The 15922-nt window shown below is 42.4% G+C and overlaps 1 protein-coding gene across 2 annotated transcripts; it reads right to left on the bottom strand.

Moving 5' to 3' along the window:
* Window positions 1-1433: 1433 nt before the first annotated feature.
* SLC23A3 (solute carrier family 23 member 3) lies at window positions 1434-14764 on the bottom strand. Of its 2 annotated transcripts, XM_075181029.1 has the most exons (13): window positions 14353-14764; window positions 13043-13194; window positions 9097-9191; window positions 8212-8285; window positions 6436-6617; window positions 6222-6342; window positions 5945-6134; window positions 5231-5484; window positions 4295-4400; window positions 2500-2667; window positions 2326-2421; window positions 2059-2227; window positions 1812-1889 (listed from the first exon to the last, which is right to left on the bottom strand). In XM_075181029.1, exons 1-12 carry the CDS (start codon window positions 14449-14451, stop codon window positions 2085-2087), a joined length of 1680 nt encoding a protein of 559 aa, XP_075037130.1. In that variant the 5' UTR covers window positions 14452-14764; the 3' UTR covers window positions 1812-1889; window positions 2059-2084. The 2 variants fall into 2 exon arrangements, with proteins under 2 accessions (XP_075037129.1, XP_075037130.1); XM_075181028.1 differs by lacking the exon at window positions 2059-2227 and having other exon boundaries at window positions 1434-1889; window positions 14353-14747.
* Window positions 14765-15922: the final 1158 nt, after the last annotated feature.

Genomic DNA, 15922 nt, shown 5'->3' with positions numbered 1-15922 from the left:
GGGATCTTCTGGAAACCGAAGAATTCTAAAGGAAGGAAAGTCTGCGTGACATGGAAGGGGTATGGTGTTTCCTTCTCATACCAAAACGATTGTGAGCCGTCAGAGCAGTGTATGAGAGTCTTAGCAGCGGAATCACGTTGGTGTGACGAAGGTAAAGCATTTGACATAAAACGCATGATTGCTTCTCGGCCGTTTGGCTACGAATAAGTGTGGTATCTGCTCTTGTAAGGATGTGCTGCACTTGATCCTCTGGCCAAAGGGCCGGGAGGTGGCGTTGAAAGCTAATAAAACTACGATGTCGTTCCAATTCTGCAGTGTGTATGCACTTAGGACCGGTAGTGTCCATAGATCTCTATGGAGGGTGCAGAGTCACCATCTTTTCAGCTGATGGTTATGACAGATCTGAATGTAAATCGTGTAAAACGTGTTTAGTGTGTACACAGGAATCGGCTGTTGATCGGGACTTTTTTTTTGTCGTTGGTAAAATCTTTAAAGATGTCGCATCAGGAGATATTTCCTCCGGTGTGTACCCAGCCTAAATGTTTGTTACCCAACTCTGAAATTTGGCGCTATTTCCAGATAAAACATTTCCTGGCTGCAGCTAATACTCACAAGGAATTAAGTAGGCAACTCTCAATGTTTGAATCTATGTGTTTATCATCTGCGCTTACTGTCAATAATTTATAAATGGCTCACAGAAAACCTTTATAGCTCACTCCCAAAATCCTCGAGGGACTGTGAACGAGCTGTAGGTGGTGGAGATGTTGGAAATAACTGGGCTAATATTTTTCTAGCTACCGAGACTTGCTCGGTTAGTGTAATGATCTTGGAGACCCACTATAAAGTGTTAACCAGATGGTATCGCTGCCGTACCCTACCCAGGGGTCCTTAATACTTGTTGGAAGTGCAACGAGGTTGTGGGAACAACGCTTCACATCTGGTGGGAGTGCCTTCTGGAATGTGGTGCTTCCTACCTCAAAAGAAGTCCTAGATAATCCGTCCATCTTGCTCCTTAATAGGATCACCACGTCCCTATCACAGAACAATTTTTTTTTTATTAAATCAACTCAATTATGCAGCAAAAGTGGTGATCCAGGTACATTGGTGGTCTCCTTGTCCTCTGACATTAAAAGGGTGGTTTGCAAGATTGAAATTTATCAGGAGTATGGATGACATTATCCTATCCTTTGATGACAAATTTGAAACTTATTGCACCCCTAGGGGCAGTTGGTTAGAATTCCCCGATCCTGTGGCATATACCTCCATACAACCCTCTCACCTTGATGATGATTGGAAATAGACCATACCCCTATCTCCTCACACCATGTCCCTTGGTTGACTCCGAGAGACCCTGGACTCTAAGCCACCGCATACACCACCCCTCTCCTCTTTCCCACCCACTTTCTTTCTTGCTGCCTTCCTGTTTGCAATCTTATTTTTGTTCAACCTCATCATGCATTTATCCATTTACCTATCCTATTGTAGTACGTTGCTTGTTGTAAATGTACGGCATTGGTCTATCTTCCTTTCAATAAAAAGATATTATGCAAAATAAAATGAGCCCTTAAAAAAGCAACAATGAGAAAATCCCTAAATAAATGCTCCAGTTCCACTGGCCGGATGTTTTTCTCATCCATCCCTGTCCTACACGTTCACATCGGCTCTTTCAGCCAACAGTTTGTCATCTTCTCCGGCCACTATCACCACTGACTCCGATGGCAGGGGGCAAAGCTGGTTACAGGGATACGTAGTAGGGAAGAGACGAGCTAGTACAGGAGGAAGTTCATAAGTCTGTGCCAACTCCTTTTCCGGACTTCTGTGTGTGCCTTCTGTGGATGTAGTGTGCCAGAGAGAGGCGCCCGTACCCAGACCGCGTTCCTGCAGAGATCCTGTGCACAGAGAGTCTGGATTACTTTGTGTTATTATAGGAAGAGAGGCAGAAAATAAAGATAATATAATAGCACAGAGTAAGGACCGTGCCTAGCTGGAATGGGGGGCAGTTGGGCAATGCCGGGCAGGACCTCTAGATGGCTGCCATGGGATCGGTCACTGGGCTACCTGCAGATTTCTCCTTTAAAATGTCCCTAATAGGCTACTGAGCCGAGACTCGCCCCCCAGGCTAAACATTGGCAGCCAGCCCCTGGTAAGAGCACTTGTTTTACATGGGCATCTCTTGAGTAGGGCGCAGGGCAGATGAATGGGCCCACCTGGCGTGAAACCAAGCCATCTGTGAGTGCCAAAACACCACCATTGAGAAACAGATACTGAGCTAGAATTAGCAATAATTAGCATCATACATATTATTGAGGTTCTGTTTCCTCTCACCTTCAACTGTGTTGTCCAAAACAAAGGAGAACAAGCCTCCAAGGAAGATCGGAGTGGTCAGAAGAGACAACAGAAAGATGTCTAGTGCCGGCCAGCCTGGAGAGAGACACGATCTCAGTGACTTGGGACTTGTAGTACTTAGTATCAGTTGGCCTCCGCTGGTTTATATCTCACCTGTATCCAGTTTTGCCGGCACCGAATCCAACCACCGCGGCACCAGCAGCGCCATGAACATAGTGAAGCCGACAATGAAGATGTTCCTTCCCGAGTCTATATCCGCATACTGGAAGAAGGAGACCCCACAGCCCACCGCGATGGAGAAGGTCAGACACAACGTACCTCCTGCAAGGAGATAGAGGAACCGTAACAGGTGAGAGAGCTACACTGTGGTGCTGTGATCAGACATTCTACAGATAGAAAGCAGAGAGGACGTTACACATGGTGGTGCCGGATTCATTAAGGAGCGTAAATGGCAATACGTTGCGTATAATGCGCGAAATTACTCTGTGTGTGCGAGTCAAACCAATACACCACAGAACGCAGAAACGCACAATTCATTTTCAAGCGCAAAGGACACTTACTACAGCCTACGATTTCATGGGCGGAACAGGGAGGGAACTGGACGTATGCACGTAGTCAATGTAGCGTCCGATTCAAGGTTTGGGCATCTCTAAGATACGTGTTGTATCACTTGCACCAGCTACAGGTCGGGTGTAAGTGCTGATTACTAGTGATGATAGCTGTGTATACAGCTAGAACATGTGTTTGCAATCAGGAGTAACTGTAAAAATGTATTTTATGTACAGTAGACATTGAAATCATCCTAATAAATATATTTAATTGGGAAAAGCCACAACAAGGCACCTGTTTCAGGCAGCAAGATATTTTTTAAAAGTAAATTTATCTAAAAAATAAATGTAAAAGTCTAAATTAGCGTTTTTGACACTTTGTGACTAACTCTGATAGTTACTACAGATGCTGGAACTGGTCGTGTTTAGATTCTCGAACCAGTTTGATGACTTTGTTGCAAAATGTGAAAATTCAGATTTTCTCTTTTAATTTTTTAACTATGGAAAAAATCGAGACAGTTGAACAGGTTCGACCAGGTGTGAGAGTGATGGACAGTGTTTGAGCCGGGTGCGTGAGAGGCGGGTGCGTGAGAGCCGGGTGCGTGAGAGGCGGGTGAGTGAGAGGCGGGTGAGTGAGAGGCGGGTGCGTGAGAGACGGGTGCGTGAGAGGCGGGTGCGGGAGAGGCGGGTGCGGGAGAGGCGGGTGCGGGAGAGCCGGGTGCGTGAGAGGCGGGTGCGTGAGAGGCGGGTGCGTGAGAGGCGGGTGAGTGAGAGGCGGGTGCGTGAGAGGCGGGTGCGTGAGAGGCGGGTGCGTGAGAGGCGGGTGCGGGAGAGCCGCTTCGCTCACATTTTGGTTAAATTTGAAATATCTCGGCTTTTTGGTTATGGCGAATCTCAAATGACAACTTTCGAACCCAGTGGTGTTCACAGTCCAATCTAAAATAAGATTCAATTTTTTTTTTTTTTAAATTATACATTTTTAAATAATGTTTATTAAAAAAAAAATTAAAAGGACTAATTCATACTTGTCTACTCTCCCGGACTTCCTGGGAGGCTCCCGAATTTCGGGGAGTCCTCACGGACTTCCAGAAGAATAGGCAAAGCTTCCGCATTTGCCGAAATTCACGACAGGAGGGGCTTAATTGTGTCATTACGCTCCGCCCCCTCAATTCAATGCCGTGAATTTCGGCTTTTAATAATGGGGGCCACGCCCTCCTCCTACCCCATGTCACGTGAGTTCTATTGGTGACTGTACCACTAACATGTAACTTGGAGGGGGGGGGGGGGAGGGATAAAATTTGATTGAATTTTAAACTGGTTAAAAATTTTCCAACATGTACATAACTTAAAGACATTGTGCCAAAAGGGGAGAACATAGTACATTGTGAGAGGGGGCATACCGTGGACTGCGGAAGGGATACTCATTAGGCCCTGAGACAGTTTTGGGGAGCAGCCCAGAAGAATGAACATTATAGCGCATAGCTGAGCTGAGTGGCGGGAACCCACCTGAAATGAAACAGATAAATCGGCGTTACCCACATGTAGACAAGGCTGAACTGACTTAGAAAAGCAGAAGTCTTCAACAAAAATCAACCGACATGGAATAATTGTCTTCGACAGTGGTGGGACACATGACCTCAATACATCATCAATAATGTCATGCCACCATTTTGTCGGAGTCTGTGCTGGCAGCCAGACAATAATCTGTGAGGACATCTGAACTGAGTTATTAGCTTGATTTTATGACCTCTTGCACCCAAGGCAGGTGCTGCCTCTACCACCCTATTGTCTCTGTCTTCTCCCTCTTATTTGCATAAGATGCCAGTGGTACTAGGGAGGGGATGGCAGAAAACAAGATTATTCAGGTTAAACCATCCAGTGGCTTCATACGTCAGCATTCTAGCATAATAAACGGCAATATTTAATTGCAACAGTACAAGTTAATTTGTGGTGATCTACAATTTACTGCTTCCCTTTAGAGAGAATTTATAGCATCAGCAATCCCGATAGGCGGCACTTTCATACAAAGTAGATGGATGTGTATAATTTCTGTCTATTGTATCCATAAATGTGCGTATATTAAGTAATTAAAAGCAGTAAAAAAATAACATAAATTGTACACTGACGGCACAGGCAGTAAAACTCTACCGGGGACTATTATAAGTTTTATGATACATCATAAAAATACCTTAATATACTCCCAGGAACCCATTAGGGCTGATAATTGCATTAATATCATATTGCGATAAATTACTAATTGAATATACAAGAATCCATAATAAATTACAGACTGTGTGATTGAATACTTGTTATTAGGAGTCCGTAGGGGCTGATACCTGTGTAATTCCTGTAATGCTGGCGCTGGGGATGTTGGAGCCGGCTCCGCACACACTGCCCAGGAGTCCGGACAGGACGTTTCCAACGCCTTCCATACTGATCCCCCGATTACACGCATGTGAAGGTAGCGGGTAGCAGCACAACATCCGAGCACACAGAATGTAACATCCAATAGAGGACAGGCTGGAGGTGAGAGTCATTGCCACGCCCGCACCGAGGGTCTCCAAACTTAGTTTAGGCCAACCCCAAGCACCTGTGTGGACAATAAGCAGACATGTCTATATTAAAGTCGTTTGAGGGTGTTTCTATTTAATTAACATTACAGGTCCCAGAGGGTGCTGGGTGGCAGGGCATGCTGGCACTTGTGGTTCCTCAAGCACTTCCATTATCTGGCAGTTATGTATGCGCTGGCACTTTTAGTACTACAAGTGCAAGCATGCTCCGTGTCTATGTCCTACTCTTCATATATGACCTCCCCAATTTCAGTCTCTGCCTGTGCACTGTGACAGATCAACAAGAAATTCTTCCTTAGTTTGCACAAGATCAATACATTTATAAGGGATAATAGGGCTGAGGTGCCCTCTTGCAAAATTAAACCACTGTAGCTGATGATATAAAGAAATGGCAGAGAAGCTCAGAAGGAAACTGGAAGCTACATACAAGCCATACCTTTAGGTCATTGTAACATGCTCGGCTTACGGAGTTATCCGTACCTAGAGTGGGGAATTGGAACCACGGTGTCAGTTCCGTAGAGTTGCCGCTAAGACCGTCGAAGGACACGGCTGCTTCCTCTGTGATAAATTCTGATACATTCTGAGATAGCCGAACATCGCTTGGAAACTCCGTTTGCTCATTAACCCAAAAACTGCAGACGATCCAGATGCAAGAAATAGGGAGGAACATCTATCGGGATCACCAGAGGAACAGGAAGACAATCAGCTCTTGTGTTTCATGATATAAATAATTGTTACTTGTGGTGTTTGGACTTACAGAGAGCATGCAGAGCACAGGGGCGAATCTCTTCGTCACTCCTTGTGTTCTCCTCCAGGTGTACAGGGGGAAGTGGAGAGACCGGAGGGTTTGTGACAACAATCCGGTAACTGCAATGAGGCTGTAATATACAAATATCATTGTAACAGAGTACAGCCTTTAGATGGGTGTAAAAAATGGGAAGCCCACGTTAAAAAAACGCTGGTGCACTTACCTCAAGGATATACCCCAGCTGGAGGAACACAGCAGGGCTGCAGGTTTATAACAAGAGAGTCCAATGATTGACAGTGCTGGGGCAATGACCATTGGGCCACAAGACTGCAAAATCCAGCCCCAGATTCCGGAGATCCCGGAGAGAATCTGCAGAACTCCCGAGATCACCAGAGCTCCTGACACCTGCACACAGGAAGAAGCCGATAGTAGAACGTACTAGTGACACATTTTGCGATAGAGATACGTGTTGTAAAGTGAGGGAACAGAGGTGGACGCAGGGAGGTGACTAGCTGACTGGAGTTTTGTCTGGGACTTTTTTGGAAAGATGGTGGTGAGTCAGGGCCGTCTTAACAACATTATGGGCCCCCGGGCAAAGCAGTGCACCGGGGCCCCTACATATATAGATATATATATAGATATAGATGTATAGAGATAGAGATAGATAGATGTACTTGCTCAGTGAACCTTCAAGGTTTCTTTTGCAGGTTTTTTCTTTTGCAGGATTATTTATTCTAATTAAGAGCCCTGCCTATGGGGTCCCCTTGCCCGTGGGGCCCCCGGGCACGTGCCCAATGGAAAAGATGGCCCTGTGGAGAGTGGATAATGGTGATGCTTCACAAAGGCCGTTGTCTCTGTGTCCTGTTATCCTAACACCATAATCAACCTCTTCCTCTCTAGTTGGGTAAGGAAGAGGTACATCCAGGACACAATAACTAATGACATTGCACTCAATCCCACTGATTCATTCATTAGGGATATGTATTATATAATGTCCATGTTGTAAAGTTATCATGAAACCTTAATAAGCTGCTTCGAGATGTACTGACTTCAGTTCTCTATCTCTTGGATGATGCAGCAGGTGTAGGGCTGTGTCAATAGTGCGGCAGCCTCGAACAGCAGAATGTTAGAGGCGGCAAAATGTAACTAGTGAAACATTCTGAATTAGAGCTTAGAACCTTGCAGAAAGATCTAGTAATGATGTGAGGTTAATATCTGTGCTTTATTGTGTACTCTGAACACCGCTTCCGGCAATAAAGCGACGAGGTGCAGCTTTGAGACTTACTAGATGCTCACATTGCTCCAAGACTGTCAGTCCGTCATGGGAATCAGTACATACATGTATCCTGTTTACATAGAGCCTTTCGGAATACTAATTTTAGTACCAGTTACTATGTGTGTTTGGCTACTGTTCATTATGGGCCTGATTCAGCAAGGAAAGCAAAATAAACGCAACCTGCATTTTTAAATCATCACACGTAATTTTCGCGCACGTCCGCCCATATTCAAGGACAAGCAGAGCTCAAGAAACATTTCCATTGGAATAACGGGCTAAGTATGCTCTGTGGTACTTGCCGTATGCAGACAGATGGAACAGACTGCAGGATACTCACAATGCATATGTGCAATATAAAGTACTATCTGAATGCATGGGAAAAATTAAATCCATTAACACCTGTTTGTACTGTAATCATTACTAAAAATAATTTTTAAAAAAAATATATTGCAATTTTTTTTTACATGAAATACGTCAGGATGTTCTTAATGCGCACTGTACATAAAATGCATTTTTACAGTTTGTCTTAATTGCAAACACAGGTTTTGGCACATATATGTGTAGCCATAACTATCAGTCAGTAGGTGCACCTGACCTTTGCAGCACCCGGAGGCTTGTCCAAAGGGGAAAGAGACCGTTATAGACAAGATACCACCTACTGCGACGCTTACTAGCACATAACATCCATGTTGGTCTCTGACTGTTGCTCCATGTTTTACTGACCTCTCTGATTGGCTGGAAGTCACTCTGCAGTCGCTCACATGACATCCCCGTGCAATTTGCTGATCCCTGGACATCTAGGATGGAGAGGTTAATGACATAATAATATGTACATACAATTTCCTATAATATAGTCTATACTTCATTACATAACTTTCTGCAGATCGCTAACATTCAGTGCTGCTCCGTGTATTCTATTTCACTGCCCAGAGAGTTCCATACTCTGTGGAGTGACTTTGGCCAGTGAAATCCTATACTTAGATTCTTTATTAACAGATAGGGTTCTGCATAGTTAAGTTTTTATAGCAAATTGCTATTGATTTAGTCTCATAAATAATCGGACATTATTATAATTAATTCACATTGACGACTTTATTACATCATGAATATTGTAATGTTGTCTTGCCGTAATTTTAATGCAACTGTTGCATTAAGGGGTTTGAGCTACAATTTTCTTTATTGCCAGATTTCTATCCATACCTGGACCATAATTCTGCTAGTCCTATCCTAGACAATGGACTTCATTGTGGCCAAAATATTTCAAATTGCATCAGACTGACAGATAAATATACTACGTACCCGCTGGCCAACCCTACTTCGGACTAAGTGCAGAGTGTAATTGACTTTATCTTAAAGAAGAGCATATAACTCTAACCATAACAGTCTATGGTGCCTAGTATGGAGTGTATGGAACCCACTAGATAACCTATGTCTCACGGGAAGTTATTCAGGTAGCAGTTGCAAGTGACAGCTATTGGAGATGAAAGGAATGTGTATATAGTTCAAGCGCCTTGGTAAGGAGTATCTGTATAACTTAGTTATGGGCTGAATCCACTCCTACTTATTAGACTTTAGTCTCATAGCTTTAGATGTCCGGGTGAGACTTACCGAACCCGTATGTAGTTCTGTTAACAGCTGAGTATTTGCTGAAGATTATGGCTGGGACAAGTAGTTCAAAGGTGGGAGCTTGCACCAGAGGCAACCTAGGAAACAGGGAACAGTGTATAAATAGTTATTTAATAAACACTCAGTCTACCATGTAAGCTGATTTTCACGCAAGAGTTACTAAATATCTTTACAAATATTTATGTAGACATTTCAGGTTTTCCTTGGTATGGCACCAATACGGTGAGGACCAGTACACAACTCCCCCAAACCTTCGCCATGGGCATCAGTCTACCTTCCCCTGAGGCTGAGTAAGGCACACTATTCCCCAGCCAATTTAAGGGTTGCCCAGTCTATTGTTTCAGAACTGATATACTGTATCCACAGTAATAACACAGTTCATATATTATCTCCATACAGCATGACTGTCCAATTGGCAGCCCTTCAAGGCTTTTCTCTGCACCCAATGTCCTTGATCTTCTACATAGATTTTACTGTATTGCATAATTTTTTTAAAAAAAATAGTATTAGGCTCTGGGGCACATAACTCTCATATCTGTCCCCCCATATATAACCTGGGCAGCCCAGTCATAGAAAATAAAAGGTGTATTTCCCTTTTATTTTTTAGATTTTGAACCATCGTTGCTCTCAGTGAATATCGATTTACATTTTCCTAGTTTCTGCTCTATGTTCACTCCCTTGGCCTTTGCAACACTGTCCATTCCTGGTTTACCTCCTACCTCTCTGATCATTCCTTTATTTTCTCTACCTCTGGTGCCTGTTCCCCTCCTGTTCCACTCTCTGTTGGGGTTCCCCATTGCTCAGTTTTTGGCCCATTACTTTTCTTTCATTACACTTCCTCGCTTGCCCATGACAATCTAATCTAACTTTTCTCCCTTGACCTTTCTCCCACCCTCCTCTCCCGTGTGTCCGACTGCCTCTCTGCCATCTCCACTTAGACGGCTGGACGCTACCTCAAGTTTAACATATCCAATATTGAGCTTGTCATCTTTCCACCACCTACTGGCACATCCCCACCTCAGATTTTCCTTAAGGTTGATGGGGCCGCCCTCTCCCATTTTCCCCATACAATGTTGGCCCCCTGCCTCGGAATCATGATTGACTTCACCCTCAATAACTTTCGCCACATCCAATCACTTGCCCATTCCAGTCCCTTCCACCATTGCAACATTGCCAAGATTCAACCTTTCCACTTCCTGGAGGCCACCAAGACCATCATCCATGCTCTTGTCATCTCCCGCTTTGATTACTGCAATCTTCTACTCTGTCCCTCCTGAAATCTGGGCTGTATGCGGTGTCACAAATAATCTTCACCTCCCAATGTTTCTCTTCCATTATGCCTCTCTGCAATATCCTGCATTGGCTCCTCATTCCCTCCAGAATACAATTCAAGTTGCTTACCCTCTCTTATAAAGACCTCTTTAATGCCCCCCTCCTACATCTCCGATTTTGTCAAGAAATATTCCCGTACTCGTCCACTATGTTGTGTCAATGACTTTCACCTCTTCACATCATCTATCACCACCTCACACTTGCTTGCCTGGCCCCACAATACTCTGCTCATGCTCCACCTGCCCCTTTCACAGCACCTAACTCTATAAGAGGTTAAATGATCGAAATCAGTTCAAGTGTTTTTTATTTAAAACACAAAAATATTAACCATTCTGATAGTCTATTGTTGTTTCAAGCATGACTTACTCATCATTTATAATATTGTGAGATTTTGTTAATTACAAGCTCCTTATTTTTTTAATGATTGTAATATTTTTTTGATGGCGATGCAGGAGATGCAAAATAGAGGAACATCCATGGGCAGCAGTATAGCACCCTCATTTCCAATAGTTTTTTGTTGTTAAGTAATAGCATTCAAATCAGATGTAGTTGGAATTTAAATATCTCCTTGAGATGTTTTTGTCTTCAAACAGTTACATAACATTGTTACTGTGTTACGTGATCTATTCATAAACAGCAACGTTAATCCAGCTAGTGTCTGTGTTAATCCAGCCAGTGTCTGTACATTCCTGACCTATTTCCCTTATTCATTATTATGTAAAAAGAAAAAAAAACTGCAAAAACAATTGCGGACACTCCAGATTGTGTAATGAAATCACTATCCAGCACTAATTATAAATTAACTTAAACTGAAAAAAAAAAACATGGTAGATATTGCATTTCAGACATACATTAATGTACTCTACTTACAGACCATAACAGAACAAGCCCATCAAATAGCCACACAATTGAATAAGAGAAGCTTGTACCTCTGGTTTTGAGTGACAGTGAGTGTGCACCAAAACTATAATTAATGTGCAACATAAAATATTACATTAGTATAATATTTAGCATATAAAATCATATACCGCTAATCATCTTGTAATTTTAATGTTCATTTTGATCATCAAGAGCCTCCTCCTATGTTTTTCCAAGTTTCTCACCAAATAATCCCACATAAAGAAGGGAGACAAGAAGAGACATCGGTGCCCCGATAGTGTAATACTTTAAGAAATATTTAATAAACAAAGGATAAAATAAATTTACATTTCATAAGTGTTTACATGCACATCAAGGTTTATTTAAGTTCAAATAGATGTCCTCCGCTCGTGGTCCGTATCGCGGTTAAACTCCGTACAACTTCCGTGTTTGGAATAACTTGGTATGAGTTACCCCCTCTATGCTGTATAAATCCACCTTTTGAGCAATATATTTGTAGCCAATGTTGCTAACAGTATTTTTCTCGTTATCTTCCTCCTGTGTTGTAATAGGTGGATTTATACAGCATAAAGGGGGTAACTCATACCAAGTTATTCCAAACCCAAATTGTCATTTCTAAATATTCCTTTTCAAGACATCATTGTTCTTTCGACTTTATATTTCTCTTCTTGCAGAATCCTCCAAGTTCCACAGAATGTTGCTTACTTTCTACATCATCTCTTCATATAACACTCAAAGATCTCTTCCTTTAAAAACAACATAAACCAACCCCCATCCCAATATCATGCCTGGAGACCTTATGCTGGGGTTGACCTACACATCTCATTTTACAAAGTTATCCTATGTTCTTATATAATTCTATCAGCTTCTATATTGTACATATTTCAGATCAGTCAATTTTAACAAGGTTGTATAATAACTTAATAAACTTAATCTGTAATACTAAAACATTTTTTTATAGGTTTGCTTTGATGTGGTATATATTGTATTACTTGCACTGTGGCGGACTCAGAAGAAACATTGATGTCCTTGTTTATTAAACTGCAAGATTAAAATCACAAATTTGTCTCGTTATAAACCAAGTGCCACTTAGTAATCATCTATCACTGTACAGGAATTCCCAACATTCTACTCCAACTATTAATGAAATTAATTAATGTGTCTGGTTTAATTATAAGGTTTTATTATCAAGGACAGATGACAACATTACCTGTGATACATTATTGTATCATAGAAATAACATTGTTGTCTTCTCAGCTAATGCACAATAAGACACTGAACGTTATAATACATTCAATCAGTGTTTCTGGAGTAATTGCCAAGGAGAACCGTACTGTATCTTGGCTCTACTTTGAAACATTTCCTGTGCACTGCTGTTATTAAGGCTTTTAGTGCTATTACATAATTAGGGGTCTTGAGATGAAAACCGAGCCACACCCAAATCACTGACTTGATTTCCAAAAGTGACGCCATCTCAGGAAGCTCTGCTAGTATTACAATGAACACACGTAGAAATCCAGATTTGCTCATTTAGTAACAATGAAGTTTTGCTCATAGGGAAAATTTTGGGGTCATTGATCTCTCAGGCTGTGGAAGACAGTTATTTGCATGGATTGGGACAACCCGTTAGCTTGAACCTACCTTAAAATGACACATGAAAGATCAATCAGTTTTCCTACCCATGCTTTAGAAAAGGCTTTGAACCAAAATACAGTACCTTGTTCCCAGAGCGCACTGTAAGCTGGTGGCAATGCCGCAGGCAAACAGGCTGCTGGCCAGTAGACGACTCTGATCAGGTGGTGCCAAGGGGCGGCTCTGTAGAAGAAGGCTGTGGCACGTACATAGCAGAGAAGCCTGGACCAGGAGGTACTAAAGGTAGAAAGGTCATAATAAAATATATATCAATCTAACCAGAATAGGATAATTGGAAACAATCATTTTGTCCTTCAAAAGTGTTCTGGTGAAATTACACAAATACCTGAACAGAGTTCTCACTCCGGCCTCTAACAGCACTTATCACCTGAGATCTACTTCCAGAAGTCAGCTAATGGTTCCTAAATTCAACAAAAAAACCTAGACTCTCTGCCGCCTCCTACTGGGTTTCCCATTTTTGTTACTCAATAATGTTTAATGCCATTTTTTAAAAAAATTTAGTCACAACTGTTTTTGTTGTATCCAGGACATACTTGAAATTAGAGGAGACTGTCGTTTCTTCCAGGCAAAATACTTTACGATAAATAAATAAAATAAGTAACTATGACATAAGTAAGCAATATGTAGCTGTATGTTGGGGTAATAGAACAACGGAACGTGTGATATCATCCCACTGACTTCACTGTCAGGACCGTTGCATATGAATGGTCATGAGACATACGTAGTTATTCATAATGAAAGAGGAAAGAAAACGCTGGTTGACATGGTATACTGGGACTTGCAGTTCCACATATTCTGCAGAGTGACATAAGCCTGATATAACACGTTTGTCTATCCTGATAAAGGCTGATAGTGCCCCCAAAAGTGTATGTTGTGGCTTTCTCTCATTTTTAATAATTCATCCACTGTACATCAAGTCTGCATTTTAGGTGTAACATTTAGGCGCCGGCTCAAGGCTGTATTTAGTGTTGGCGCTGCCCTACGCACCTATGCGTGAATACAAGCTAAATTAATGAATTTACACCCCAACTTTCCAATGTCACCTTAACCAGTGCCCCTTCTTCCATAATCTTTACTGGGGGGAAACATAAAATGAAATACACGAAAAGGAAAACAGTTAATAATATGAACATAATACTATTTCTACACCGCCTCATTTTAGAGTGAGGTATTAGCCATGTGCCTAGTTTGGCTATACAGTGAATTCAGCCCTGAGGTAGATATATATGTTGAACCAACTTATGGTTAAAAAACAGTAGTTTTGAAATACTTTCTCTTGGTTTAATTAACCCCAAAAGACAATCCTGTGTAGTATAAACTCTGCAAGCTGGAACCCCCTGGATTCTAGTGTATAACAGGTCGACCTTTACTTACTTGAAGTGCAAAGAGGAAGCTGAGCAGCCAAGGTGGGGTGTCATGTAGCCTGTAGGAGGATTGCCGTGAAGCTTTGGTTCCACAGCAGATCATAGACATCTCGGTGGCCGGCAGCAGTGACGTCTATGTTGCACATGAAGGGAAACGCTGTGCCCACTGATTCTTGCAGATAGTACAGAGATGAGCAGGACGGTCACAGGTGAAAGAGTCTCTCTCAATGGCCAGGATGAACCGACAACCTTTGTCTGTTTCTCGTAGACCCATCTCCAGTCAGTCATTAACCTTGGTGTTACACTTGCTTGCCCAGGGGTTTTCTAATAACCTGATTCTCTCGTGCAAGTTACATGAATGATCTCAGAACCCTGTCACCCAGGCTGGAGCTGGAGAACCGGTTATCCCAAGGGGAACTTAGAGTATAGGCAATGGAAAAACAATTTCTGTGGTGGCGGTTTTCATACTGCTTCAATAAATAAGGTGATACCTGACCATATTTTTTATAACACATTTGTTTCACCTTTGTCTTAAATACAACAATTTAATATAGAAGAGCAGTATAATAATGTATATGTGAAAAAAAAATCAAACTTACCATTATAATGTATTTTTCTTAAAAAATGTTGACATCACCCACTGATTCCTGTTCAGAGCGGCATTGCCAGAAAAGAGCCAGGTACACAAGGAGCCTGCAGAACAAGGGGCAGTAGGGTGGCATAATTTGGGTGGCAAAGGCACATTGGCACTCTCAAATTGTACAAGACCATAATCCCTGGCTGCACCGTGGCTAGCATTGCTACCTCGCAGCGCTGGGGTCATGGGTTCTGTTCAAACCAGGGCCCTATCTGTGTGATGTTTGTATGTTCTCCCCATGTTTGTGTGGGTTTCCTCTAAGAGCTGCGTAATATGTACGAATCATATAAACTGCTCCTTTATTTGCAGGTACGCTTTACACAAAAATGATGTTGCACCATGCACCCAAAAAATGCCCCTTATCTAAGTGCCATAGTGCCTCAGATGGGGAGCAACACTAAGTCCCCTGTACTGCATCACCCTGCCATTATTACTGTGACAAGGTATTCAGTGACGTACAGTCGTATAGGCGTCATCCTCTCATAGCAACAAGTAAACAGCTTGGGCAGAATTTTTGGCACATGGACAACATTCTAGTAGCTGGACGGGTATTTAATTATTCACACAAGATTCTCGGCCAGCTGTTACACCGGAAGGAATGGCTCCACTGATCGCTTTGTCTGTGAACCGTCAGATTCAAGACAGTTCCAAAAACTCCCAGCAGGACCCAAGATAGGTCGCTGGGAAACCAAAATACTCTGCCCAGTTATCTGACATTGAGGATGGGTTATGAAAGCATTAGGCCAGCGGTATTAGACAATGCACTGACTGATCTATCAATCGCACAGTGTTCTGTTTTCTGCGGTTGATTCAGCCCTGGAAACAGCCACTGAGATACCAAACGCTAGTCACAGGATTATCTGGTATGGAAAGTCCGATTGGGGCTTTTAGGGTCATTCTATGTTTTACCATTTTATAATTGATCATTGGTCATAAGATGGAC

The sequence above is a fragment of the Mixophyes fleayi genome, chromosome 7, assembly GCF_038048845.1.
Source record: "Mixophyes fleayi isolate aMixFle1 chromosome 7, aMixFle1.hap1, whole genome shotgun sequence".
NCBI classification, from domain to species: domain Eukaryota; kingdom Metazoa; phylum Chordata; class Amphibia; order Anura; family Limnodynastidae; genus Mixophyes; species Mixophyes fleayi.
Note: the sequence above shows the minus strand (reverse complement) of the source record. Positions and strands in the feature narration are given on the sequence as shown.

Coding starts and splice junctions, on each gene's coding strand:
- SLC23A3 (XM_075181028.1), bottom strand. CDS start 14,451: ATGTCTATGATCTGCTGTGGAACCAAAGCTTCACGGCAATCCTCCTAC. Junction 13,195..14,352: donor GCTTCCTCTTTGCACTTCAA/GTAAGTAAAGGT, acceptor TTCTACCTTTAG/TACCTCCTGGTCCAGGCTTC. Junction 6,343..6,435: donor AGCTGGGGTATATCCTTGAG/GTAAGTGCACCA, acceptor TGTATATTACAG/CCTCATTGCAGTTACCGGAT.